This window comes from Mus musculus, chromosome 2, assembly GCF_000001635.26.
Source record: "Mus musculus strain C57BL/6J chromosome 2, GRCm38.p6 C57BL/6J".
Classification (NCBI taxonomy): domain Eukaryota; kingdom Metazoa; phylum Chordata; class Mammalia; order Rodentia; family Muridae; genus Mus; species Mus musculus.
The window spans coordinates 26,229,255-26,257,084 of record NC_000068.7 but is presented as its reverse complement, the minus strand read 5'-3'; the positions used below and the strand labels follow the sequence as shown (position 1 = coordinate 26,257,084).

Below are 27,830 nucleotides of genomic sequence, written 5' to 3'. Positions count from 1 at the left end.
AAAGCCTCTTGGCCTTGTTGGTGCCAGCCTCTGAGGGCTCCTCCATTCACAGTTCAGTACCACCCGGACATGACATGCTAAGGGTGGCATAGGCCTTGGTGTTAGTGGAGAACCCCTTGCCTGCATGTGGTCTCCACGTGGGAGACCCTGTCATCTTTAGACCATGAGATACTCATTAACATGGTGGTGGTGGTGAGGGGGGACACTGACAGCCTGAAGACAGAGGGCTTCCTTCTGACAGAGGGAAGGCTCTGGTGTCTGCTCAATGGGGGAATGTCTAGGTGGATCTGGCTACTGGGGTTGCCCTGGTCCTGGTTTATGACTCTCCTTCTGAACAGACTCTCAGACTCTCAAGCCTGTGGCTCTTTCCTTCCCCTAGGTGCCTGGGTAATGTGGGACGTGAAGTAGCACGGGCTACTCTGTGTGAAAAGCAGCAACAAACCTTCAGCAGACTTGAGAAAGAACGGGTAGGCATGAGAGGAGTGGTCACACAGAAGTGGCGCCCTTCAGCCCTGGGTGAAAGCCAGAATAACCCTGGGCCATAGAATATCCTTAAGCTCTTTCTCTTCCAATACTACTTAGAACCATATGGTGCCAGGAATAGCTCATGGTCAGAGGACTTCAAATCTAGACTGGCACATGGCCCTATAACATTCCTGGGTCTAAACTAGGCTTAAACTCCTGCTAGCTGTGGCCCTGTAACAAGTAGCCTGGCTTCTGGGGGCTTCAAGTCACCACTGAACAGCAGCAGTGTCTGTTTCCTAGGTCTTGGGAGGGTTTTATAATAAGGGGTGTTAGAAAGGCAGGGCAGTGGCCAACACGTGGAGTGTGGGCAGGGATAAGCTGGGCCCACTCGGTGTGGCAGGCACTTGGTGCATAAGTACCCCAGTGTCTCTCCTGCCTCCAGCTGGGACCTCCTGACCAAAAGTAGAGGAAAGCAGTAGCCAAGAGGCTGAGCAAGGAGAGCCAGGCAAAAGGACCGTGGAGGGGAGAGAGGGCCAGGCAATATAAGAGGTCCAGATGTCCCCTCCCTGCCCCTGTGTCCTGAGATATTTTTTCCTCTGGAACTTCAGAGGGAAATACAGTACCTGAAGAAGGTGTGCTTGTCCCTGCACCATGGCAGGAAGCAGCTCCTGCAGCATCAGCAGTCTATCCTCGATGTGCAGAGGTCTATGGCCCACTTGCAACAGGAGCTCCAGGTTCGCGCTCAGCTGCTGAAGGTGGGCACTCCCAGTCTTTTCACCTGGCTTCTCTGTGTCATGTTTGTCATCATTGGTGGCAAGGGTCTGGGGCTGGTTGATTGAGCACAGGGAGAAGATGACCTGCTGGGGCCCCTGCAGAAGAGGAGCCAGACTACCAAGCTATGGTAGTCATTACAGACCAAGGGTGGAAGAAAGACCCTGTGGGAGGTGGGGAGCCTAACAGAGGGAAGGGAGAAAAAGAGTCTAGCTGGGGTGGGGGGCAAGGTATCACTCCGAAGGGCCAGCAGTAAGGGAGTAACAGTGGGAACCTCTGTGTCCCTAGCAGGCCTGGGGTCCACTAGAGAGGCCGGATACTCAGACAAGGCACCTAGAGGCAGAGGGAGGCAGATCTCTGAGTTCAGGGCCAACCTTGTCTATAGAGCAAGTTCCAGGACAAGCTGAGGTTACACAGAGAAACTCTGTCATGAAATAACCAAAACCAAAACCAAAACTCCACTGTCAGTGGACCAGAGTCCCTTGTTACTCTCACAAAGCTGAGAGCATGAAAGTGTGTATGAGTGAGGGCAGGGTCACCCTTAGTCTGTGCTCCCCCTAATTCTGTTAGCAAAGGACAGTGGTCTCATCTTAAGGGTAGGGACAGAAATTGGGTGAACTGCTCTCTCTAGCATGTGCCATAGGCCAGCCTTCAGGAGAAGAGACTCTGGGCTGCCTGACAAGAGTTCTCCATGCCTCTGGGCAACTTTGGGCAGAAATGCCAGCTCTGTCTTTTGTCTGCACCTTTCAGTAGGGTTGTAGGCCTGAAAAGGACAGGGCAGCTTGTTCCAGTTGGTGTCCACTCCCATGGGAGCAAGTCATCCACAGCGCTGAGGCTGTCCTGAGTTGGCTACTGCCAAGTGCATCTGCCTCCTGCTTTTCTGACGAGGGGCCAGAATGAGCTTTTCTGAGGAGGAGACTGGCGGCCATACCAGGCTTAATTATCCTGTGCTGTTTTTACTAGAGTTGCAGCTCCAGAGTCAAGACCACCTGGAAGGAGGTCTCCAAGGCAAGTCAGAAAACGGAGGGGCACAGGTCTGGAAGCCCCCAAAGCCACCCCCCTCAGGAAATCTCTGAGAGCTCAGAAAGTGCACAGTGAGTTGGGGTGAGGGGCTGGCCCTGGCACTTACCTCGACAAGCCTTTCACGTATTTGCCTTCCGCCTTTGGATTCCATTACACTCAGCTTTTCCCAGGAAGGGCAGGGGAGGGTAGAGCTGTCCTGAGTTCCATGAGGATGGAAGGAGAGAAGGGACGGGAGAGGACCAGAGCTGTCCTGAGCTCCAGGGAAGAACAGGCAGCAGCCATACATACTGGCTCTGGTTGGCAGGGGTGTGGGCACAAGGAGCTTCCTAGAGTGCTCCTGTGGGTGTGAAGTGGCAGAGCACTCGGGTGGCAGCATGGCACAGGGTAAGCAGGCGGCATGTCTGTGACCACACCAGTCTCTGGGACTACTGTAGGGTTCTTCTATGGTCAGTAACATCTGAATTCTTTCTGAGGCCTGGCCCCCAAGGCCATTTGCAGCAAAAGATGGTGAGGTTCCTGCCCGTGCTTGGAGAGGTGTGAAGGGCGTCCCTTGACCACACGAAAGAGCAGCAGAGCTTCCTTCCCCATAGGGATCTTCCTGGCTTCCCCATGCCGGAAACAGTGTGTTCTGTCCTGCCAAGCAGCATTGTCGGGGTGGAGTGGTCTGGAGATGGTTCTCAGCCTGGCCGTCCCTTCTTCCTCAGACACCCGCTGCCAGCCCTGGGGGGTCTATTATCACCCAAGCCCTAGCCCTTAGTTCCTGGGCTCCCTCCCTCCACCTCAAGGGTGGGGATGGAGACTGAATGAGCCACCTCTGTGAAGCACCTGCCTCAGGATGGCCTGCAAGAGATGGGATCTTCTAGAGCTTTCTTTGGTGCCTCTCACCAGCCTTGGCAAGAACAGAACCTCTGTGCCCTTCCTCTCTGTGCCTGTCAGCAGGGTGCAGGCTAGGCCAAGATAGCATACCTGTTCCTGATCTACAGCACTTGCTGCTTGGGAAACTCCTAGGAGTCTGAAGCTGTCTCCAACCAGAGTTCCTCCTTTTGAACCTCTAGAGTTTACCCAGGGCACTAAGAGGCAGGCTGGCTGTGCCTCACATGATGGTGGGCCTGGGCAGCAAGGTGAAGGGTCAGAAGCTCCCAGGCTCCACCCATGACCCTGTAGCAACTACTCCATCTGAGGCACAGGCCCTGCTTGAGAAGCAGCTGATTGAAGAGGGACCAAGACCCTGTCTTCTGCTTGGCTACTGGCCACAGCTGCCCCTAAATGTAGCCCAAGGTAGTTCTCTGGGGACAAGGGCTGAGTGTACAGTCACATCTATTCTACCGTGTCTTGCCCTGCAGCCTTTCCTCTGGGCAGAAGGAAGTGACATCTCCCCAGACAACTTCAGTCGCAGATGAGTCCCTGCAGCTTCTCAGACTGAACCAAGCAGATGTCATACCTGGGACCAGAAATCCATCCATGGAGAGTGAACATGATAGCCAAGGTAGTTCAGGGCAGTGGCAGCGAAGAACAGACAATCCCTCAGTCAGTTGGCCTCCGCCTTCTGTGGGGGCAGCATTAAACTTAGGGTGAGACAGTCCTACATACTAGGCTACCAGGCCAGTGTGTGACCTGGGCTACTCTAAGTTCCATCAGCATGTTCATTGGGCTGGTCCACAGGAGGCCTGCCCCTCACAATACCTGAGACACAGAAACTGGATGCTACAGGGAGCCGCCCAAACAGGCTCCCTTACTGCAGAGGACTCCTGGCAGGTGAAGCTACTCAGAGCTAATCTGGCCTGCCACCCAGTGCAGGCCTGAGGCTGTCCACAGGCAGGTCGGAACACAAACCTGTCAGAGCTGCAAGGATCAGGACTGAGCATGTCCTTCTCTGAGATGAGGGGAAGCCCATTTTCCTGGTCCAAGGCAGAACTTCCTGGTTGTCCAGCCCCTCCATGGCCTGGCAGGATTGCTCGCTGTCCCACCAGGAAGTATCCCTTCCGAACTTCCTGTCCCCGTTGAGCAGCTGTTGTGACTGCTGAGCCTGTACCCCATTCTGCTCCCACCATGCTCCTCCCCTCCCTGACCTCAGTCGTTTCCCTCAATGTCGTATTCATTTCTGGTGCCTGCCACAATAGAGTTCTGCAAACAAATAGACACACTCACATGCCTGAAGTGAGAAGTCTACATTTCTTTCAAAGGCTGCAGGGCAGGGCCCTTCTAGCTCCTTTGGCTCCAGATTGTTCCTAGACCTAAGGCTGTCTCCAGTCTCTGACCCGCCTCCCCCCATGCCTGCCTCTTTTTTCCTGTGTCCACTTCTGCTCTTCTATCTCTTTTAAAGTTTGGACTGCCCCAACTCTAAGAACTTGTCCAGAGATTCTTAATTATATCTGAAAAGGCTCTCTTACAAATACAAGCTCATTCCCGAGTTTTGCAAGTTATGATTTGAACAGCATAACAGCTTGGACTCCAGGGTACCGAGGTACAGTCTGGGGACAGAGGGTGGAGCTGGTCCCCTTAGGACATCTGTGGTCAGGGATGCTGAAGAGCTTTGGGCATGGGGTAGAGTTAGCATTATGACCAGAGGATGGAGCAGGTGTGGAGGGAGGGTGTTAGGAACAGCGTGGGGGACTTTGGATCCCTAGTCCTTACAGAGAGGAAAATCTGCTCCAAAGCAGCTAACTGTGTGCTGCCTCGAAGTCTGGGATTCTGCACAGACTGGTCAGTATGAGTGACCCTAGCAATTATGTCTTTCAGGGCCTGGGAAACATCCTTGTGTCTTTCTCCCTGGTCTGCTGCACTCGAGCTCTCTGGACCCTGGACATCAGAAAAACCCAACTGCTCTTGTATGTAACCCTTAGGAACTTCCTCTCCCCAGCCTTGCCTGTTTGGGAACCATCCCCTGCCAATCTGCCAGTCTGCAGCTTGATCTTGGTCTGGACTCTTGGGTGCCCATGTGCTAGCCCCTGTGGTTCTGGTGGCCCCTAGTCACCCTAGTTCTAGAATTCTCTCCGCAGGTAGCTCGTGTATCCTTTGGTATATCTCCCCTTCTATCTTGTTGATGCAGGCCACCAAGAAAGATAGCACCTCAGCCTCTCAGCCAAAGCCACAGGAGGCCAAAGAACTGCCTTCTCCAGGTAAGGCTTCTGCAGATGATCTGTGGATCACCCTCTATGGATCTTACCAGGAGCTTCCCCTCCATCCAGTGGACCCTGTCCAAGGCTGGTGCTCAGCAGTCAAGCAAGGACAGGGAGGTCCCCAGGGAAAGTCGAAGAGGACGAATGCTCATAGCCCCCCCACCATGACTGCAGACCCCTTCATGGCTAGAAGGCTGGCTGACTCCATTGCCCATTGGAGATGATTTGGCTGCTCCTCTGGGGACATTAAAGACAATTTTTGGTCTGATCGTTTCAGCTGCAGCTTGGTTTTATCTAGACATTTCCAAGAGCTTAGAAATCAGCACTGACAGAAGCATCCTTATTAGCTGACCACAGTTTTATACCTATCAAATTCTTCACTTTCTGAACCGTGTACTTGGTCCTGAGGCCTCTTTGAGGGCAGAACTCCTGATCTGTAGGAGTGGGAGAGTCCTCTTCTCTCTCTGGGGTTGCCCATGGCCTGGCTGGCTCTCAGAATAGAGGCCACCTCTGAGTTCCCCACCCCTGCATCCCAGCCCTGGCTTTAGAAGCTCCACCACTCACCCACTACTCAGCGTCTACCCTTAGAAGCGGGAGGGATGTTAAATCTCACCAGACTCTGCTGGACCAAAGTACTCTTTGCATTAGGGTCCAAGAGAGTGAGTTTCAAGTCACTTAAAAGAGGAAAAACTAGGTCTTCCCATTGCATGAGGATTATCCAAGAGTCAGGACAGATGGGATTCCCTAGGGATCCAAAGGTGATGGCGATCTGGTCCACGACCTCCCCTTCTGCTAGAGTCACACCACTCTTGGCCACTGTTCAGGGCTCTGTGGACATTTATCTGAGCCTGGTGCCCCCTCACCATTCGAGTTGCTCTCTGCTGCCCTATGACCATGTGTGTCATATGCAGTCATCCATTGTCTAACCACCTGAGAACTTAAGTACCTGGACCGTGATAATGGAGCCTGTTAGCGAAGGTCTGAGAAGCTGCAGGTTGACCCAGTGCTGGCTGCTCCCTGGTCAGAAGATAGTACCTACAAGGTTCTTGGGAATACTCCAGCATGGCCATTAGAGAACCTCAGGACCCTTCCTGTGGTGACCCCACCACCACAGCCTTCATCCCTGGCTCTGACATCATAGCTCTGGTCCATAAGCCGGTGGCCTTGGGCCTCAGGGTCCAAGGTCTACCCAACAATCTACCAGGGTCCTCAGATCTAGGAATATGGAGGTATAACCTGGGAAGACTCTGCTGTGTCCTGCTTTGTGCCCACTTGGCTAGCCTTTTAGTTTGCCTTAGAAGATCCTGCCATGCCCAGGGCCTCCCCTTGCCTGAGTGTCCATGCCCCTCACTGTGCTAGAGGGCCTCAGCACAGCTGTGAGGTAGGAAAAGGGAACAGTCTAGCAAGGGTTCCCCAGCAACCTGTGGGAGGTTTCCCAAAGGAGGAAAAGAGAGCCTGGAACTCGGAGATCACCCTGCCTCTGCCTCCTAAGTGCTAGCTTGTGTTAAAGGTGTGTTCCATCACACCTGACAACAGAGCTATACATTTTAATTGTTTTTCCTTATGTTCTTTTCCCCTAGGACTTCATATCACTAACTACCCAATAATAATAATTTGGGAATCACAAAATCACATCTTTTGTGTCCTAACACTAACCAAGTCAAGTCTTGCATCTACTTTGAATTTTCACACCCCCATGGGGGCCACTTCCTCCCCCCGCTTGCATCTACACTGGCCAGCATTCACAATCTGTTTGTCCCACAGGAGACCTACAGACCAAGTCCAGTGCAGCCTGGGCAGTGGAGAGGCCCTTGGCTACTACAGACAGCCATGTTTGGAGCTTGCATGGACAGTGTGGGCAGTCCTTAAGTGGAGATGGTCCTTGTTCCCAGGAAGCCAGAGTGAGTCAGGGTGTGGCCATGTGCTGTGTGCAGGTTACAGGGAGCATTGGCCTGCTGTGTGACCACAAAGGCCACCTTGTACATCACATAGGGCTCTTGTGGGTTGAGGGCTCAGAGAACGCTCATTCCAGACAGTTCATCCAATTCTGCAAGTTACAGATTCCATGGGTCTCGCCTCGAATTCAACACTTGGATAGAAAGAAAGTCTTCCCAGGGTGAAAGGGGGTGTTGGGATTTTCAGAGCCCTCTTCAATGGGTGATCTTTATTCCTTAGCAACAGTCTCTGAAAGCACAGTCTTTGATCCCCAGCAGAGGAAGTGTGCGAGGCCCTGACAGACAGACCTCTTTCTATGTATATCCAGCAGGTGGCTGGAAAAAGAACAAGCCAAGGGCTGGATGTTTCCAGAAGCTCTGAGGAAGAACTGCAGGAAGAGGCACACTGGCAGTCAGAGCAGCGAAGGGGTGGAACGTGGGTAAGGTAAGGCACTGAGGCTTGGAAACAGTCTCAGTCAGCATCGGAAACTTCCCGATGCCCAGCCTCGCGCCCTTCCTGGCTCCAGCTGTACACTACCTACTGGGTCTGACTCCCTCTTAGTATCAGAATTGTTGATACTCAGTGAAGGAACAAGGTGCAGCTTGGGGTTGCAGGTGTCTAGAAGTGTCACCTAATCGAGGTGACCTGTAGTCAGATGTCATCTGTCATCTGTCACCCCTTCATCCCCGTCAAAGGCAGACTCCCAGGTGACCCTATGTGGCAACGGTCACTTCCAATGGTAGGTGACCGACAGAGCTGTTTCTAAGAGTGTGGCATGGGGGTCACTGGCTGAGTCCTGGGGCAAGGGCAACTGAAAGGAAAGACTTCTTCCCCAGCAGCCACGACTTCACCATATGCTTGCAGGGGAGAAACCTGTGAACAAGAGAGCCCAGACATCCACTTAGCCCACCTGGAAGCTGAGCAGGAGGCCACTTCTCCAGGTGAGGTGCCCATCTCTTTAGGACCCAACATCCACTCCAGGGCTGGCTCAAAGGCCAACAACTCTTCACTTAGAGTCTATCCAAAGTGAGGCTTTTCTGATGGCACATTGCCCTGCCCTGTACACTGACTGGGGTGGGATGGGGGAATCCTAGTGACCCCTCCCCCCAGGGCTGCAGGCTGAGTCTAAAACTTGAAAGCAAGCCAAATAGTGCCACCCACCAGATCCAAGAGCAGCTGAGGGGTTGTAGGCTGAGTCCAGACACATGTGACCCACCAGTGGGGAAGACGCTAAACAGTTAACTGAGATTTGCCAAAGGACTTAGCACGTTGATACCGTTGCTTTTTAATGTCGTCAGTTGGAATACCCTTTTTTGGGACTGCCCTTGCTCTCTACAGAGGTGTAACACTGCTTCTTGAATGGTCTACCATGTAGGGTGTGGTAACTGTGAGCCACTCCTTAATTCAATCCATCTCAGCAGCTCCTGTGGCCTGTGAGGCTGAAACACAGCCTGCCTGGCACCTAGACAGCCCTCCATGCCAGTCTGCTGCCATCTTGGACCTGTGTTCTGAGACTGCTTCTAGTAACCACTCAGGGTCTACTGAAGGCCCTGCCTTATTCCTCACCCACTCAGTGAGCCCAGCAAGCAGCCTTTCCTGTTCATCTCTCCAGGAGTTTCAGAAAGCCACAGCCACCCTAGTCCAGCTTTCTGACAGTTCCACATGCCTGTCCACCTCAGAAGCTGAAGATACCCCGCTGCATGCAGCTCCCAGTTGGTCTAGGGAGCTTTCTGCTCATGATTCCTGGGAGGAACCAGGCCTGCCTTCCTTCTGTGACCTCCACCAGGGCCTTCCTCAGCTGGAGGGGGGTCCTGGGAATGTAGGACAAGTGATCCTGCAGAGACTGGAAGGTGGTGAGGTTAGACTCCGTAGTGGCTTCTCTGAGGAGGTAGCTGTAGCAGCAGGCTCAGAGCCAGACTACAGCTCCCTTCAGGCCAACTGGCCACTGCCATTCCCACATGCTCCTTCTCCAAGGTTGGGGTCAGAGCTGTCAGAGTCCTCCAGCCAAATCTGGGAAGAGAAGAGTGAGAACACTGTAGAGCCTCACCCTCGTGTTGAGCCAGACTCAGGAAGTTCCTTGCCTGCAAATGATTCACTGGACCTGGAAGGCAGTGCAGGGCCTCATACCAGTCACACCCCCTCAGGCCCTGACGGGGAACAAGGAGCTTCCAGAACCCATAGGAGTCTGAGTGAGATGTCTAATACAGGGAAAACCAGGCAGATGTCCCTTGTGGCCACCTTCACAGTGTCCCCACCCCAGAGTCCGTCTACCAGTGATTTGAGTCTGTCACTGTCCGTTCCTTTGGGCACATCCTCCTCTGATGGGGCAGGTCTCAGTAAAATAGACATGCCTGCTGAGGCCTCAGCTGGCTGTCAGGAGGAACCCCAGAATGCTGATACAAGCCCATCCATGGAGACGAAGCCCCTACAGGCCTCACCTGGTCCTAAGGTTGCTACTACCCTGCAGGTTTCTTCCGAGGGCAGAGCTCCCCATGTCACAGAGGTAGCCAGTCCCTCGTGTGTAGGTGGCTTCTTGGCTGAAATACTGTCTCCTGTGGATGAGGAGCTGTCTTATGGCAGTGGGGACCTTACATCCTCCATCCACAGGGTCACCCACCTCCTCCCGCCTCCTCCCCCTCCCCAAGCAAAGAGTGATATCAATGAGCCCAACTTCAGCTCACAAGACTTCCCTACCCCGCCTGAGGAGGCCATGATTTCAGGTGACTCACTGGACACCCTAGGAGAGGATACATCCGTTACTGCTGAGGACATGTCCTTCTTATCTGAGGAGGCTCTGGGGGAAGCCCTTTCCCTGGGGCCTCAGGAGTCAGAGCACTGCCTGGGAGCACCTGGGCAAGATGGAGGCCTGGATGACTCAAATTCAGCATCTCCCTTGAGTAATTGGGTAGTCAGCGCCCCCGGGAGGTCCCCAAGACTGTCAGCTCAGGCCCTGAGTTCATCCCCAGTGGCTTGTGTGGCCAGAGAAGGTCTTCAGGCCTCAGACAGTCAAGGTGGACCCTGGGAAGGGGTACAGTGTTTTGAGAGTACAGAGTACCAGCAAGGGATAGAACACATCTTAGACAGAAGGGTAGCCACATCTTTACCCTCCTGTTCTGCACCTTCTGAAAGCTCACCCCCAGGCCCAGTGCCCTTGATACCCAGTGACCAGGCTGAGTCCCTCAAGCACACTAGTGAGGAGGAGAAGGCAGGCCAGAGCTGCTGGACAGAGGACCAGCCCAAGCTTCAGGATTTGTTGGATACACAGCAGCACCCTAGGAGAGACTTGGCTTTTGACCCTGTCTCTGAAAGTGTCTGTGCTGATCTTTTAGGGACAGGAGATGCTGGGCCAGTGGATGTAGTGTCCACCCAGCTCAGCAGGAAGATTTTGTGTGATTCTCTCGCTGAACTGTCAGGGCTGGTCCCTGAAGACAGTCCCTAGATGTGTGCTCTGAAAGATGATAGAAACTCATGGGCATCTGATATGCCACTGTGTGTGTGTCTGTCTATCTGTCTCTGCCTGCCTCCGTATCTGTTGGTCTTCTTTCTGTCTGTCTGATTTGAGGGACCTGGGCTTCCCATTGTGGACTGTCACATCTCAGCTGGCTGGCAGAATGGTCATCTGCAACAGTCAATAGTCTTGAGTTCTCACCATACCAATCATGGGCTGGCTCTGTCTGAATTTCCCCTGGCAGAGTAATTCCCTGATTTTTCCACAACTTCTGTCGGGCTCTTAAAAGGCTCAAACCCCAGTGCTGGAGGCATGCATCAAAGGCTATGTAGGATGGTATCCAGTGGCTGACCAAGGAAAGGACAGGAGGCCAGAGGCTCCAGCTAGTATGAGGTAGTGTGTGGGAGTCAGTGAGGCCAAGGGGAAAAAGTGGTTTCAGACGTCTCTAAGGGAAAGGTGATTGGCTGCTGAGAGGAGCTATCCTGGGCTTTGCCTCAGCTTGCAAATGCCCAGTGTTCACTGTGTGTGCATGTGGGTGGGTAGGTGGGTGGGTGCCATGGTCCCTGTGTGGAGGTTAGAGGACGGCCTTTGGGAGTTGGTTCTTCTCCAGTGACTCTAGGGATCCAAGCAGGACAAGTGCTTTTCTGCTGAACTCTATGTATCCAGGGTTTGGTTTGGCTTTTGTTTTTTGGATTTTTTGTTTGTTTGTTTGATTGGTTGGTTTGGTTTAATTGTTATTGTTTAAAAAAAAAAAAACAACAACATAGGTTCTGGGGATTGAATGTTGGTCCCCATACTTGCAAGGCAAACACTTTACCAACTGATATATGTCTTCAGTCCCGAGCCGGGTGTGGTGGCGCACGCCTTTAATCCCAGCACTCGAGGCAGGCAGATTTCTGAGTTCGAGGCCAGCCTGTCTACAGAGTGAGTTCCAGGACAGCCAGGGCTACAGAGAAACCCTGTCTCAAAAAACAAAACAAAACAAAACAACCAAACCAAACCAAACCAAACCAAAAAAACCTATGTCTTCAGATTGTTTGTGGCTGAGGGACATTTGTTCATCCTGTGGAGATGGAAAGCAGATAACTAGTCACTCTTGACAAAGCCTACACCTTGTTCCCGGGGCTGAGGTTCTTTCTTTGTCCTGTGATTTATTATTTTATCTTACTTTTGCTATCATAGTATTTGCTTGGACACTGATTTTCTCAGGAAAACAGTGACTGGAGCCTCAAAAAAAAAAGTCTTGTCTCTTGCAGGCCTGGCTGACTACACCAAGGCCTAGACTGCCTCCTTTATTCCCTGGGGGCCTTCTGGGACAGAATGACCAGGGTGGTTATTGAAAGTGTGGGCAGGTGACACAGGTGGTTCTTACAAGAAAGTGTGACCATTCTCTACAAGAACACCTTCTTCCCGCAGGACAGACATCCAGGGACTTGTTGATCCAACCAGTCAGGATTTCCTGCTTAATGGTGGGACTGAGACCAGCTTGCAATGCCCATGACCTCATCCAGCTCAGGGGTGGGCTCACCAGGGGACTGGGGTGCAGGATCTCTATAGGGAGTGGAGTGGCCCTGGAATGGACTCCCATAGTTAGTTCCCCAGGAGAATAGAACAATTTGGGGGCATGTATAAGGGTGAGGACAGGCCACTAAAAGCAGTGACTTCTGTCAGAGGCACCACCTTTACCTCCCTCAGCAGATCGTGAGGGACAGCAGGCTGCCTGCCACTCACTGCTGGCTGCCCAGGAGCCACAGTGCCGTCTTGGTTGTAGCTGCTGGGTACTGGTACCCAGGCTTAGACAGTGATGAAACCTTCTCTACCTTAGCTCCACGGAGGCTCGGTGGGGCCCAGAGCAATCAAATGGATGGGCTGTCTTGAGGAATTCTAGGATCTTGTGCTAGCCTCTGACTGGATGCCTCGTGCAGGCAGGAGCATCCTTATGCATTTACTTGTACAGGGTTCTCTCGCTGTCCCCAGGGAAGTGGCACTGTGTGTGTATACTTATGTATGACTGGGGTTTGCTCTATAACCCAGGTTAGCTTTGAACTCTTTCTGCCTCAGCCTCACAAGTATGGGATTATAGACATGAACGGCCTTGCTCTCCAAAGGGAGTGGCTTTTTACGCAAACCCAGAAGGCAGTCTTTTCAGAGGCAGCAGATTTCAAAATCTGATTTTTGAATCTGGTTTGAGCAGGATGAAATGGAGTGAGGCTCACATACATGGTGGGAACTCCCAGAGGTTGTCTTAAATCAGCACGCATGTGCACATGTGTATGTGTGCATGTATATACATGGGTGTGTGTACCTACTCACCTGTCACCCACTCTTCACTTCCTCACAGTCCCCTGTTTGTTGATGGTGCTCACTCTTCATCTTCTGGGTCCCATTGTTTCTCATGCATGGCTTTGCCTGTACTCACCCCACCTGCTCTCTCTCCTCCTCACCCCCTCACCTCTCAGCTTTGCTCTTGTCTTATTTTTAACCCATAAAAACTATGCTTACTGTCAGGCGGTGGTGGTGCACGCTTTTAATCCCAGTGCTCAGGAGGCAGAGGTAGGCAGATCTCTGTGAGTTCAAGGCTAGCCTGGTCTACAAAGAGAGTGTGTGTTCCAGGATAGCCAGAGCTATACAGGGAAACCCTGTCTGGGAAACAAAGCAAAATCATGTTTATGAATAATCTGTGCCAAGGTTTATGCTCCATGAAAAGGCTGTGTCATAGGAGGTGATGTTTAGTTTGGAGATTGGAGAAATTACTTACATAAAAGCAGGTGAAAACTTCACACACTGTAGCCCGGTAATATGTACACATTTGCCTTATATATCAGTTTTTTTTAATTAAAAAACACTTAAATAAATGACCTAAAATTTGAAGAAATTCTTTGGAGAATGATTTTTTTTTTTAATGAGACAGGGTATCTCTGTGTAGGCCTGGCTGTCTTGGAACTTACTCTGTAGACCAGGCTGGCCTTGAACTCAGAAATCTGCCTGCCTCTGCCTCCCAAGTGCTGAGATTAAAGGCGTGTGCCACCACCGTCCGGCGGAAAATGATATTTTTTATACTTCTGTGTATACCAAGATTCAGTCTCCCAGCACTGATTGAAGCATCTGACTCCCACCACTCTATCAATACTGGATCCTCATGGGGACTCTTCTCAGATATCCTGTGGTTGCCTTGTGTCATGGAGGTCCTGCAGCTTTGGATCTGTCAGGCCAGCCCCTTCATGCCCTCCAGCAGTTCATAGATGGGGTAGATGTTGGGCAGGCCAACTCTAATCCCTGGATCTGGATCTGGGAAGTAGCTGAGTTGGTCAGCCTGGCATGTCTCCTGTGCCACTATCACTAGGGTGAGTTCTCCAGCACTGCCCTGCCTAGCTCACCCAACGCCACAGCTGGCAGCAGCATGGGCCCGGATGTACCCCATGGTTTCAGATGGCAGCACAGGCCACTCAGGTGAGCATGTCCCCTGTGGCAACCCAGCCCTCAGATATCCACATGTTCTGCAGCAGGACCACGGACCCAGACATGACCCCTTGGCAGCAACCCAGGCCAGGACGACACCGTGGCCCACTCTGCCTGTTCTCACCACTGTCGAGTTTCCAGGTCTGTCTTTCTCTCCCAGCTTCACTTCTCTTCCATCTCCACCACACACACCATCTCACCCATCTCTCCATCACACATTCACCCATAGTAGTGACGCCTGCAGCAGGTGCTTGGCTATCTTTCTTCCCACTAACTTGGCCAGGGCCTCCTTTCACTGTAAGAGTCTTGTGGATTAAACTCAGGTCACCAGGCTTGGCAGCATGCCCCTTTACTCACTAAGCCATCTCAATACCTCCTTTTAGTTTTTATCAACACCTGGAGAGAGAAACTAAGACCGGGAGGGACAGGATTGTGGGGAGCCGCCCTCACATTCGCCATTACAAGATGGCGCTGACATCCTGTGTTCTAAGTAGTAAACAAATAATCTGCGCATGTGCCAGGGTAGTTTTCCACTCCATGTGCTCTGCCTTCCCCGTGACGACAACTCGGCCAATGGGCTGCAGCCAATCAGGGAGCGACACGTCCTAGGCGGAGGATAATTCTCCTTAAAAGGGACGGGGTTTTGCCATTTTTCTCGCTTGCTCCTGAAGAAGTAAGCAATAAAGCTTTTGCCGCAGAAGATTCCGGTTGTCCTGAGCGTGTTCTTTCCGGTGGGGACAAAAGCTCGGGATACAGGATCTCACTAAGACTCCCAGGCTGCCCTTAAGCTCACTCTGGCCCAAGCAACCTTGAACTTTGAGTCTTCCTTTCTTAGTCCTGAGTAGCACAGGGCCGCACTACAGTGCAGTTACCTTACATTTTAACACTCATTTTTCCAGTGTTGGGGTAGAATGTGCCTTCAGCACTGAGTCTCCCACCCTAGCCCATCTAATCGCTTTTTAAAACTTAAAAAAATATATTTAAAAAGTTTGTGTGTGTGCCTGTTTTGCCTGCATGGATATATGTACACTATGGATGTGCCTTGGTGCCTGTAGAGGTCAGAAAAGGGTGTTGAATCCTTGGAACAAACAGCTCTGGGCCACCATGTGGGTGCTGGGAATCAAAGCCTGGTCCCCTGCCAGGGCAGCAAGTGCCCGTCGCTGCTGAGCCATCTCTCCAGCCTCTTCTCGTCGAGTTTTAGTGACATAATTTACATACCATAAAGTTTTCTTTTAAAATGCACATATTAGCTGGGCATAATGATGCCTACCTTTAATCCCAGCACTGGGGAGGCAGAGGTGGGCAGATCTATGTGAGTTCAAGGCCAGCCTGGTTTATAGAGCTAGTTCCAGGACAACCAGAGCTACACAGAGAAACCCTGACTTGGAAAAAAATGTACATATTAGTGATTTTTTAGTATATTCAAGAAAGTGTGCAACTAGTTATTTTTTGAATCAGAGGGCCCCTATGGGTATGGATTCCTGACAGATGAGCATCTTGCTAACCTTGGAGACATGTGAGTCCAGGGCTGATCCATCTAGGTCTTGGCTTCTCCTGCCTATGCTTAGATGCACAGAAGTATGGATCTCCTCTGGCTAGCTTATGGCCCCTGGGAAACCCAAATTTAACAACACAAGGAATGGGAAAACCCCCTGGGGCCAGGTCACCATATTTGTCCCGCCACTGCTGCCTGTTTTGGTGCTGGTTCCCAGGCCACTTATAATTCCTTTGTGCCCCTCTGTGAAGTAGGCTACCTTCCCAACAGCCCCTTGCAGACCCACAGTCTAACTTGCCTCAGGGGCATCCCAGCCTCTTAGCTCCAATGGACCGCTCAGTAAGCTAACACATGGCTCCAGGGATCTGCCAGCTAATAGCCTGCACCAAGTTTCCTGGCCCGCCCAGTGCACAGAAGAGATTTGGCTCAGTCAGGGAAAATGAAGTCTTTTGTGTATATAATCTCAAGACACATTTCTGACCTATGGCTTTCCTATTTCCTGCTCTCTTGTTCTGGAATAAATTAATCTAATTTTTAAAAACTTTTTTTTCCTTTTCTATTCGTTGATAACTCCATTGGATTTGTGGCTGAATGAGAGAAACTATGCATTTTATACACACATATTTGGCATGACAATAAATATCCCCCATTAAAACCTTGCAAAATTGCCTCAAGTTCCACAGCACACCTCCCTTGCCCCCGCCCAGTCTATTTCATGGGGATTGGTGCTGAAATGTGGGCACAGTAGGGCTACACACACAGTATAGCCAGGATTTCCCCCGACCCGCCTTCCCTGGCTACAGAGCAGGTGCAGCATGCGTTAGCCTTGGCACAGTGTCCTTGAAGGGAAGCTGGCGATGGGAAACTAATGAGAATCAGGCCAGGCTGTCTGAAGATGGGCTGCAGCTGCAGGAGCCAAGTTGTAAAATTGCTCTTGTGGGCGGAGAGAAAGTGTATCTGCAGAAAGTGCTGGACACGTTTTATTTGCCCATGTGTTCGAGCAGGGTGCTTTGGCATTCAAACACATTGATCGTAGTAAGGCTTCAGTCCCAGGTCCCTCCCTCCAAGGTCTCAGGCTGTACCTGCCCTGGTTCTGATTCCTCATAACTACTTGGACCAATAAATCTTGACATGAGCCTCGGGAGAAGTTATTATTTTTCATAGAAAATAGTTATTTCTCAGTTAAAGCACACTTTTGATTTTCCTGTGATCTGTCTCTGTCAGTGCTTTGCAAACCAGTCTCTTTAGACCATGCTTTCAGCTTTCCACATGCCAAACTGTCACATGAATTTCCCAAGTCCCTGGGGCCCCATGCTCTCCTGCTCTACCATGACAGCCACTCTCATAAAACATATACAAAGGCCACTGGGGCTCTTACAAATGGTTGGGAACCATAAACTCCCTGGAAAGTGTATTCTCATCTTGCCTGCTGTCTGAGCCCTGCCCCAGGACTGGCTGCATGGGCTGGGACTACAGTGGACTTGTCATCAGTGAGACATAGTTCAGCAGTAGACATAGCTCATGTAGTCCCCAGCAACCTGCAGAGTCTCCTCAACTTTCAAAGATCCCCATCCAGGTAACACCAGATCCTTGACTTTGCCACAGATAAGAATTTCAGGATGGGCCAGATGGTAGTGAAGTCAGAGTTCATTAGGAAGAAAGCAACAAAAACTTCAGCATAGTAGTTAATAGAGAGATGCTTAGGGAAAAAATAAGGCACACCCAATCCTGGGTGTTGACTTCTCAAAGGAGAGTCATATCTAAGTGGCTTTGAAATAGCCATGTATAGGATTTCAGAGGCTATCAGAGTTTTTTGCTCAACAGATATCTAAGGGACTCTCCCTTCCTCTTCCTCTTTTCCCCTTTCCAATAAGTGAGATTATAGGATGGTTCTGAAGCCATCTGGATGGAATTACAATCTGGTAAAATAAAACCTTGGGCCACAAGGAGTTTAAGGAACTACTTTTCCTGTAAATGAGTTCCTTGTGAAATTCCTAGAAACCTGCAGGTTTAGATCGAAAAGACACAAACATGGCTTGCTGCTACTTTAACATCCTTATTTTAAAATGTTGTCTCTGTGTCAGCAAATGTTAACTGCATTGGAATTCTTGACTATCAGCTAGAGACAAGCGTCAGCCAATCTCCAGACTCTCTCATATCCCCTGAAGTTTCCTTATCCATCCTGCCTCAGACTTTCTTGCCTTCTGTGTAGAGTTGGGACCTGAAGATCAAGCTCTCCCATCCCAGGCTGGCCTTGTCCAGATCCTTTCCACATACAAACTGAGGGTCAAGAAGCCAGTCCTGCTGGGCATGGTGGCACACGCCTTTAATCCCAGCACTCAGGAGGCAGAGGCAGGCGGATTTCTGAGTTCGAGGCCAGCCTGGTCTACAGAGTGAGTTCCAGGACAGCCAGGGTTACACAGAGAAACTCTGTCTCAAAATTTAAACAACGACGACGACGACGACGACAAAGAAGAAGAAGAAGAAGAAGAAGAAGAAGAAGAAGAAGAAGAAGAAGAAGAAGAAGAAGAAGAAGCCAGTCCTACTCTCATGACTGCCTCCCCCCACCCTACCCCCAGGCAGTTTCCCTACCAGTCTCTCTGGTCCCTTGTCCTGCTTATTCATCCTCTGGTGACCATTAAAAATCAAATAGCTTCTCTGTATTTGTCTCCCAACCATGTCTCCCTGTTGCAGGATATTTGATCACAATGTAAACCCCAAGACTGTGTTATTTACTGAGAATAAAACCGGTTTCTAGTTGTGGTGTGGCTCAGCCCTTAGCACACACCTTTAATCCATGAGCTTTCTGTTTATTGTAAACAGTATAGATTAGATATAGATATAGATATAGATATAGATATAGATATAGATATAGATAGGCTTTTCAAGACAGGGTTTCTCTGTATAGCCCTGGATGTCCTGGAACTCACTCTGTAGACCAGGCTGGCCTCGAACTCAGAAATCTGCCTGCCTCTGCCTCCCAAGTGGTGGGATTAAAGGTATGCGCCACCACGCCTGGTTTATTGTAAACAATATTAAATAGGTCAAGAGGAAGAACAAGAGACCAGTTGACAGGGAGTGAAGTAGGAAAAACCGTACAGTGAGAGATCAGGTAGACAAACAGGAAGTAGAAGAGATTACATATTCTCTCTAGTGTTTGGAGAAAGCAGAACATTAGCATAGGAAAGTAGACTGAGTGATTGGAGAAGCCAGACATGGTGGTGCACATGTGTAATCCCAGTCCAGGGAGGCAGGAGGACAGATTCAGGCACATAGTGAACTCCATGCCAGCCTTAGAACCCTGTCTAAAAAAGAAGAGTCAGGTCTACCTCTCCTTTCTACCATCTTAGCAGGAAGCCAGCCAACTTTACCAGGTGGTTCTACTGTATCATGTGGGTTATAAAAAGGTCAAGGGATCATCGTGGATGTTTGAAGTTGACAGGTAAAATCATAGGTTGCATGTAAAATCTAGGATTCATGCTACATAAGAAATACAGGCATATAGCAAATATTTTTTCGATCTGTTTTTGTCCTATTAAATCTGCATTTCAGACTGAAAATCTTGGCCTGGTGTTTACTCAACATTCAACATGGCACGGGCTATTTCCCCTTGCTAAATCTGGCTACTTAGGCCCAGGACTTTCACTAGGTGAAAATTGCTTGCGGGTTTTAAGATTTTTAAGAGTTTTTTTTAATTGGGATAGGGCCAATGACCAGAGGCAGGGGCGGGGCCAGGAGCACAGGGGCGGAGCAGACTTAAGGAATGAGGCGGGGCCTACATTCTGGGGCGGGAACAATGTTCGGGGGCGGAGCAAAAAAGCGAGCTGTGCGGGACCTGGAATGACCAGTGCTGGGGAGGGGGGTCAAATTACGAGGGCGGGGCGAGAACGAAGAGTAGTGCCTGGGAAGATTAGCGGATTCGGGGGCGGGGCTAGTGCCTAGGGCGGGACCGGCGCGCGCAAGCACGTGACGCCGGTTGCCAGGGTGAAAGGTCAACGCGCCGGCGGCACTCCCAACATGGCTGCCGCCCGGGCTGTGGCGCGGGATCCAGGAGCTTATGCGCGGCAGCCACCGTCTCTTCGAGCCGCGCGGCTGCCGCGGCTGCTCTTCCTGCTGGCGGTGGTGGCGGCAGTGGGGCCCCGGGAGGGCGGCGGGGCGCGGCTCTACCGCGAGGGCTCAGACGCCGTGTGGTTGCTGGACAGCGGCAGCGTGCGGTCGGCCACGGGCAACAGCTCAGCCGCGTGGCTGGTGCAGTTCCACTCGTCGTGGTGCGGCCACTGCATCGGCTACGCACCCACCTGGCGAGCGCTGGCGGCGGACGTGCGAGGTGAGGGCCCCGCGCGCCGGTGGACGTTCCTCCGACGCAACAGCTACGTGGGCGAAGCCCCACAGATGGGGCCGATGGCTTTCCTGAGGTCGCCAGCTCAGAACACCGACTTCAACATGTCCCCAACCACTTATCCTAGCCACTACCCGATCAGTTTGACTTTCCCCATACCCAGCAATTGCATTTCAGAGGCTACCCTCTCCACTCAGGAAGGTCCCCATTCCTGTCAAACCTCAGCCTCGTTTGCTAGGTAGCCGACCATATGGTGGGCATTGGGCTGAGAAACTTAGATACCCACTCTGGGGACTGCTCTGCAACAGCAGAAAGTTTACAAAGCGTCTTCTTGCTGGGCTTCTGGGTCACTAGCCATAGCTTTCAGGAAATCTTCCCATATATGTTTAGTTACTCACCTTTGTAGAACTCAGACCCCTTGGAGCAGCTCCTGTAAATGGAATTTAAGTGGCCTTCCCAGCACTGGCTTACATTTGGCTTCACTGGCTTACAACTGTTGAACTAACCTCTAATTACAGATCTCTCAGGGCAAGACAACAAATTGTTACTCTTTTTCCTGCACCTTTGGTTTTAGGTCTGATGTTGAACACTGCTGTGTTCTTCTTAAACAGATTTGCAAAGAAGCCCTTTTTCCAAGTACGCAATTGCAGATGACTATTTTAAAATGTTTACCCTCTCTTTCCTCATTGTTGGGGCACTTTGACTTATATTTTTTTATTTTTTTGAGACAGTTTCATGACGTTGTCCAGGCTGGCCTTGAATCCATTGACCTCTGCTTTGGTCCTTATGTAGAATCTAATGACATTGTTCTCTTGGGTCGTAAGTTTTCTTTTTCTTTCTTCTTAATACTTAATTTGTTTTGAATTACATGGGCGTGGGTGTGTGCAGGTGAGTGCAGTTTCCCTTGGAAGGCAGAGGTTTTGGATTCCCTGCAGCTGGAATCAGAGGTGGAGGGAGCTGGGAATGACACTCCAGACTGAAAGAGCAGTGTGTGGGGTTTTCTTTGTTTGCCTCTTTATTTATAGTTTTTCAAGCCAGGGATTCTCTGTGTAGTCTTGGCTGTCCTAGAACTCACTCTATAGACCAGGTTGGCCTTGAACTCAGAAAGATCCGCTTGCTTCTGCCTTCTGAGGGCTGGTATTAAAGGCGAGCACCCACAACACCCTGATGCAGTCTGTGCTTTTAAACTTTGAGCCATCTCAGTTTCCTTAAGTCCTTGACAAGCACTAGCCAAAAGTGAGACAAGACAGTGAAAAGACAGTTTATACACTGGTTTTTTGTGGGGGTTTTATTTTTATTTTTTGCCACTCAATAGAGGAGAGGATTTTCCATTTCTTAATGCTTGTTGGTGGACCTGCAGGTGACCCTGGCAAGACTTGTTGGCAGCTTTTTTGCTTATATCAGTTCTGGCTTTCAATCTGGTAGCTAACTTGTACAAGCCACATCACGTGTTATAAGCTGGCTCTTCTATTAACCAAACCAACAGAGAGTGCTGCAGTTGTCCCCGGAATTTGAAAGGAAGAACAGTTCCAAAAGTGCCACAGTAAAAATGCACAGCTAATGCTGTGGTTGGCTTAGTGAACTGCAGTTGTCTTTAAAGAGTGACTGGTGCCTAGAAGATGGGGCAAGGTGTGGTGAAAGTGAAAGCTGACTGGCAGGGGCAGGTGAGGGCCTGAAGAGGGGTGCAGGATGTTGAGGGCAGAACTGCCTGAGTCAGGATGTCAGAGGCTCCTGAAGCAAGTCACCTGAGGACTTGGTAGGTGCTAACCCTAGTGTTATCAGTCCCAGCCTAGGCTGCTGGGTGGATCCTAACTTCTGGAGGTGTCTGGTCACCTGTTGTAAGGGATCCTGCCTAACTGCAGGATCCCTTACAACACCTACAGAAGTGATGACATCCCATGTGATGCCTGTCATGTTGGACAGCTTCCCCAGGAAGCTTCTGACTCTCACTCCAGTCCTCCTGTGACAGTGACCTCAGTACCTTCCGTGCCTTGCCTTGTAGACTTGTGTGTAGAATATGGGAAGCACTAGACCTTCTGCCTGGCCTCCACTTGGCTATGCTTCCTGCTGGCTTCCTGCCTGGGTGATCTAACAGGACAGAGGGTGCTTAGGGGTAATCAGTCACCTGTGAGTTGGACATGCAGGCCTTGTATTGGGTCCTCCCCAGTAGTTTCTTCCTGCCTCCATGAAATAGCACCTAGTGGCTTCTCCTAGTCCCGACCCTAGTCTCTGGTTGGACTGGCTGTGTTGCCATGGTTGACAATTAGCTAGAAGGTACTTTATGCTTGTCTTCCTGCTCCTCAATCTTTTCTAATTGAATGAGCAGCTGGAAAAGGTCGTGGGGGTTGGGGTGGGGGTGGGGGTCCCCAGCTTGTGTCTGGAGGGAGGGCGTCCTCAATCTTGTGTCTTAGGTTGAGGACACCTGCCACTTCCTCAAAAACGTATGGTGAAGTTTTTTTCTCTTCTCTGACTTTGCGGGGAAATAGCGGTTTTCCTTATGACAGATAGGCTAACAAAAGATCTACTGTTCAGTGGATCCAAAGGCCATTCTCATATTTATGTGGCTCTGGCTTGGGCCTTTCTTATCTTAAGTATTTCCCAGAACAAACCCTGCTCTGTTGAAATCTGTTATCTCAAACTGTCATGTTTAGCACAATCTGAGTTGGCAGTTGACACCTGCACTTATTCTCCTGGGCACTGAAGGATTTCTGTAGAGACCTAGGAGAACAGGAGTGTGCCCTGAAGCCTGTGCCCCTAAGCTCTTGGTGACCTCGGGGCTCTTTCTCTCCCCTTCAGTCCTCCGTGGAGAGAGAACACATCTGTGGTTGCCCCTAAAGTTGTTGGTGAAGGACTTGAAAGGAGACCTGGCAGGTACTCACCACAGCATCTAGAATGTGTCCAGAGCTGTCTGGCAAGGAGGTGTTTAGTCTCTGATATTGCAAATAATGGTACCAGGTGACAGACAGGCCACGTGATTCCAGAGCCCCTTTGGCTCACTTCCTGTGTCCCTCTAGAGGACATTGCGAATTGAGAGTAGGAGATGTTGGACAGGTGGCTAGGCACAGAGTGTGTTATCCACAGGCAGAAACACAGGTGAGTGCTCTGTCACTGCTGCCAGCGGTAGTGAGGCCTTCATGCCTCCCCTCTGTTCCTCCTTCCCATGGCGCCCGGTGCCTTCTGCTTGCACAGGCTATTGAAGATGGCTGCTTAGTATTTGCAGAGTGCTCATTATCCATGAGAACAGGCAGAGGGACACTGGGGACAGCAGTTGCTGAGGAGTATGGTAGAGTCCAGAGTCCTGGAAACTACAGATGGCAGAACCAAAGTAACTCTTTTTTTTTTTTTTAAGATTTATTTATTTATTATTATATGTAAGTACACCGTAGCTGTCTTCAGATGCACCAGAAGAGGGCGTCAGACCTCATCACGGGTGGTTGTGAGCCACCATGTGGTTGCTGGGAATTGAACTCAGGACCTTCGGGAAGAGCAGTCAGTGCTCTTACCCGCTGAGCCACCTCTCCAGCCCCCCAAAGTAACTCTTAACACAAGGGTATAAAAAGTAAGGACTGCTTAGAGAACCGTGGGGTCGCTGGTTCCCATAGCCAGGGCAGTGGAAGAGAGTAGTGTCTCCTCCGGTCAGCTCAGGGGCTCTGCAGGCCACTGCAGGATGGGTGCTTACCCTTCAGGAGCCTTTGCACATTTCAGCAAGGAGAGGGAGAAAGGATTTGCCGTGTAGCCCAGTCTTGTCTTCAAAGCTGGAATCCTTTTGCGTTTGCTTTTTGATGTTGGGGTTACAGGTGTGCACTGCCTCACCCAACTGTATAGATAGATTTAGGCCAAAGTTTGCCTAAAGCCAGAATGAGGAAGGATCCGTACCAGGAGGCTTTTGTGGCCCACGGCTTTTCAGCCCAGGGTATGACGGTGTTCCCAGCCTGGCCAGCTTTCCCCTTTCAGCTGTTTTCCTCCTCGGCCACAGGGGGCCTCAGGTCCTGTGATCTCACCCTGGTTAGCACTGCACAGAGGCTGATGGTCATTTCTCAGTAATTTCTCACTAGCCCTAGCTAAGGTTGTATGAACTGCTCCCGGTACCCACTCAGTAGAGGTGGGGTGGGCTGGCACTGAGAGAACTCTGTCCTAGCTACCTCCTGTCCCTGGAGGACTCACGTTCTGTCCCTCCAGTGTTCCTTGATGACATGGGTTCCCTCCGTGAGAGTCTGCTTTGTGTGTGTGTGTGTGTGTGTGTGTGTGTGTGTGTGTGTGTGTGTGTTTGTTTTCTGGAACTCACTCTGTAGACCAGGCTGGCCTTGAACTCAGAAATCTGCCTGCCTCTGTCTCCCAAGTCCTGGGATTAAAGGTGTGAGCCACCACTGCCCGGCACTAGAATAATCTTAACTGCTGAGCCATCTCTCCAGACCTGAGAATCTGCTTTTAATTTTTGGAAATTATATTTTGATGCTACAGGGAAAACTCGTGGTCAGGATTCCATCAGTGGTAAATGACCTTGTTAACAAATATATCTGAAAAGGGCACGCTCTGTGCACCCCCACTGCTCCTGACAGAGCTGCAGCAATGTTCTCTTTCTACCACCTTGTGGAGGCCTCAGACTGCTGAGACACTGTGGACAAGCCAGGCTCTCTCCTTCTCAAGCCAGCAGGTGCCTCATATGGGATCAGAGGGCAGGCTCTACCTGTGAAATGACTGCTGTGAGGCTGAAGGAGGAGAGCCAGTGGTGTCTCCACCATACTTGTACGAGGCACTTGGAGCTGAGGGTGACAGGACATTTCAGAAGAGATGCTGGGATAGATATCACAGAGACAGGACTCAGGGCAGGCCAGGCCAGAAGTGGACAGGCACCATGACAGTGTGGAAAGGAGGACTTACTCCCAGCCCTTGCACATACACAGTGTCTGATAGAATCTGTGCTCAGGAGGCCTGCTCCTCTGACTCTCTTGAGGTCAGAGGGCATTGTTGGCTTAAAAAAAAAAAAGGAAGGGAGGGGACTGTAATTAGGAAGTGTTCTGTAGATGCTAATGCCTATCTTGGCCCTTGAGAGGTCTCAGCCATGCTTCCCCAGCCCAGGCATGCTGCCGTCCCTGGAACAGCCTACAGCTCTCACTGGCTGATGACTGCTGTTCAGTTCACTGTCCTCAACTTAGCTTCATGCACCTGAGGTGTGAATGTTTTAAGTGGTATCCCTTCAGGGACCTGGAGGGAGACAGGAAACAACGCAGCCAAGGGAGCAGAGTGGGAGGGAGTCCAGGCAGGAGGCCCAGGCCCAGGATGAATGAGAGATCTGAAGGAGTGCTGTGTGACCGTGGGGACCTGTGCAGATTGTGATTTGAAGCCACCAAGTCTGTTGAGGCCTTTTGTGAGCTCCTGCTGGCTGCTTGGGTTGTACTAACTTGTTCTCAGGAGCACAGCTGAGCTAAGACTTTCCTTCCACCTTGTAGGGTGACTCACTGTCTGCGCCTTGCTGACTTGGCTGAGCCAGGTGGTAAATGAGCATTCAGAAACATCAGCTTCTCCACACTCCCACCTTCTTGTCTCTGCCCTGATATCAGTGTCAGCAGAGTTGGTCTAGGATTCCCTCTTCCTCCCTCATCAAATGGGCACTAGAGTTTGGTGTCCTCGTGTGCATTGCTAGCAGGTTGCTCATATATGTAGGGACAGTGCCCTACCATGGGTGGGGTGAACTCTGGGATCAGCATCAAGACCTTGCTCTGATGGAGATCCAGGGTGAAGTTGTCAGCACTGCTCCCCATCCTCATGGAATAGGCTCTCAGTGCCTTCAGCCTTTCAGAGGCCAAGTCATGTCAGGGTGCTTGTGTGTTCAGTCTCTGCTGCTGGGCTACATTCAAGGGGTTATTGCAAGAGTCTGTGACCTTAGCTGTCAGGAGTCTGAAGCCAGGAGCATTGTAAGTTCAACACCAGCCTAGAATGCATAGCCAGAGCCTATCTCAGACAAATCACACAAAGCAAATAAACAGACAAACTACAAAGCTGCCTCTGGTTTGTCTTGCTGAGCACTGTGTCCTTCAGGATTCCTGGGAACCCTCTTTTCCTGTGTCTTATGTTAGAGTGGGCTTCTGCTGCAGATTCCAGAATGCAGACTCTGAGAAATACCAAGCTAGTGCCCAACACCAGCAAGCAACTGCACAGTGCTAGGATCAACCCTGGGATCTTCTCTACCACTGAACCACCCAGCCCCTACACTCAATTCTGAGTATGCATGCTTAACAAAAATGAGAGAAACAAAACAGGACCAGACCCCACCATGTAAACCCAGGTGCACCCACCCCAGCTTGGGGTGGTTTGAGTATTTTAGGTAGCAGGAGACTGGGTCCTTCGCTTTCCTCTGGCTCTGGAATTTTCACTGTTGCACACTTAGGAGACCGATTCCTGCATTTTGCTCTTGGAGTTTTCACCATTACATGCTTTTCTGCACAAGGGGCTTTTCTAGACATGGAAGGAAAGTGTGGGTGGAAATACCCAGTGAGCAGAGTGAATTGGTTGGGTCTGAGTCACGTCAGGGTGGCAGGATGAGGTGCTGGGCCAGATGCAAAACGTGAGTCTGCCCTTGAAGCCTTCTGTGCCGTCTGCCTCTAATTTGATGGGAGGATTAACTGTTCTTCCTCAATTCTGCACTGTTGGAGGCTCCAGGAAGCTATGCTGTGACTCAGAAATACTGGAGGGTTGGGTTTTTTTTTCTATGCTTTTAAAGTGTCCTTGGGACAGAGTGGTTTTGTGTAGCTTGCAATATTTGATTACTATTTATGAATAACCTATTCTTGTCTTTTACTCTTAATAAAAGAGGGGAAAGATGTATACCTTCAGTGAGGGTGGTATGTAGGACACTGGGGTGGTTCACATTAGAAGGCAGTCACTGAACTCTGGCACCTGGTATCTGTAAGTGTCCTCTGACATTGCTCTGTCTATCCTGGCTAATCCCCGAATGTAGTCTCTAAGGTTTTGGAGTATCACTTGTCCTGGTAGGAATGATTTCATGTGCCTTTCAGGTAGGTTTCTGGAGGAAACAGAATAACATTTGCCAAGCACACCAGTAACCCATTGCATGGGCTCCTGCCAGAAATCTAGCAACTTTTAGACAGAGGTTATACAGGCTCACCCAATTGGTCTTCTGTCTGTCTCTCATGCCTGTCTACTTGTGAGTATTTATTACCCCTGCCCACAGTGTCTACTTCTGAGCTATGCTATGCTGCTGATCGTGCAAAGACCACCAGGCAAGCCCACCGCTTCTTGGGCCTGGGCTTGGGCCTGGATAGAACTGCAGGGGGTCCCTGGCAGTGTAAATAATGGTGTAATTTTAACACCCTGGAGAAAGAAGAGTATACATCTCTTACCCCCTGCAGTTACCTAAAGGGTGCATTTGACGCTAGTGACCAGAGAGCAAGACAGGAGAAAGCCAGGCACTAATCTCTGTATTTCCAGGACCAGCTTTCCTTGCAAAGTGTTCCTTCCCTGGGTGAGAGGCAAGAAGAGGCTACACATTAATACCTAATGTGTATTTATCATAATAATGACAGAGGTGCTGAGTCCTCTCATGCCCCTGAAGAAGCACACTTTACCTCTCCCACACAAAGGGGTTTTTTGTGTTGCCCTGACTGTCCTGGAACTCTCTATAGACCAAGCTAGCCTCAAACTCAAGAGATCTGCCTTCCTCTCCTCTGCAGTTCGAGAATTAAAGGCGTGTACCACTATGAAATATTACTATACTTCACTTAAGAGTAATCCTAGCAAAAGGACCTGATAGAAATC

General features: G+C 50.7%; 2 protein-coding genes and 1 long non-coding RNA gene across 16 annotated transcripts in view; 2 read left to right on the top strand and 1 right to left on the bottom strand.

Annotated features, from left to right (window-relative positions):
- Positions 1-13,636, top strand: part of Ccdc187 (coiled-coil domain containing 187) — a 56,756-nt gene extending 43,120 nt beyond the window's left edge. For 7 of the 13 annotated variants that reach the window (XM_030251795.1, XM_011239121.2, XM_011239123.2 and 4 more), the window contains 10 exons: positions 380-467; positions 1,074-1,220; positions 2,200-2,330; positions 3,603-3,745; positions 4,999-5,087; positions 5,309-5,378; positions 7,143-7,279; positions 7,642-7,757; positions 8,178-8,254; positions 8,732-13,636. In XM_030251795.1, the coding sequence (XP_030107655.1) occupies positions 380-467; positions 1,074-1,220; positions 2,200-2,330; positions 3,603-3,745; positions 4,999-5,087; positions 5,309-5,378; positions 7,143-7,279; positions 7,642-7,757; positions 8,178-8,254; positions 8,732-10,752 (3,019 nt within the window). In that variant the 3' untranslated portion in view covers positions 10,753-13,636. Of the gene's footprint in view, positions 1-379; positions 468-1,073; positions 1,221-2,199; positions 2,331-3,602; positions 3,746-4,998; positions 5,088-5,308; positions 5,412-7,142; positions 7,280-7,641; positions 7,758-8,177; positions 8,255-8,731 lie in introns of those variants that run through there. The other 6 variants (XR_866017.2, XR_866018.2, XM_011239119.2 and 3 more) reach the window with 6 other exon arrangements.
- On the bottom strand, positions 444-4,384 carry Gm52504. The gene is made up of 3 exons (XR_003953773.1): positions 4,093-4,384; positions 2,366-3,805; positions 444-1,292 (listed from the first exon to the last, which is right to left on the bottom strand). It is a non-coding gene; the product is annotated as a predicted gene, 52504 (long non-coding RNA).
- A 6,049-nt stretch (positions 13,637-19,685) lies between the features above and the next one.
- The window catches only part of Qsox2 (quiescin Q6 sulfhydryl oxidase 2), a 28,276-nt gene continuing 20,131 nt past the window's right edge, over positions 19,686-27,830 (top strand). For both annotated transcript variants that reach the window (NM_153559.3, NM_001302956.1), the window contains exon 1: positions 19,686-20,042. In NM_153559.3, coding sequence (NP_705787.1) covers positions 19,733-20,042 — 310 coding nt within the window. In that variant the 5' untranslated portion in view covers positions 19,686-19,732. The remainder of the gene's footprint in view (positions 20,043-27,830) is intronic.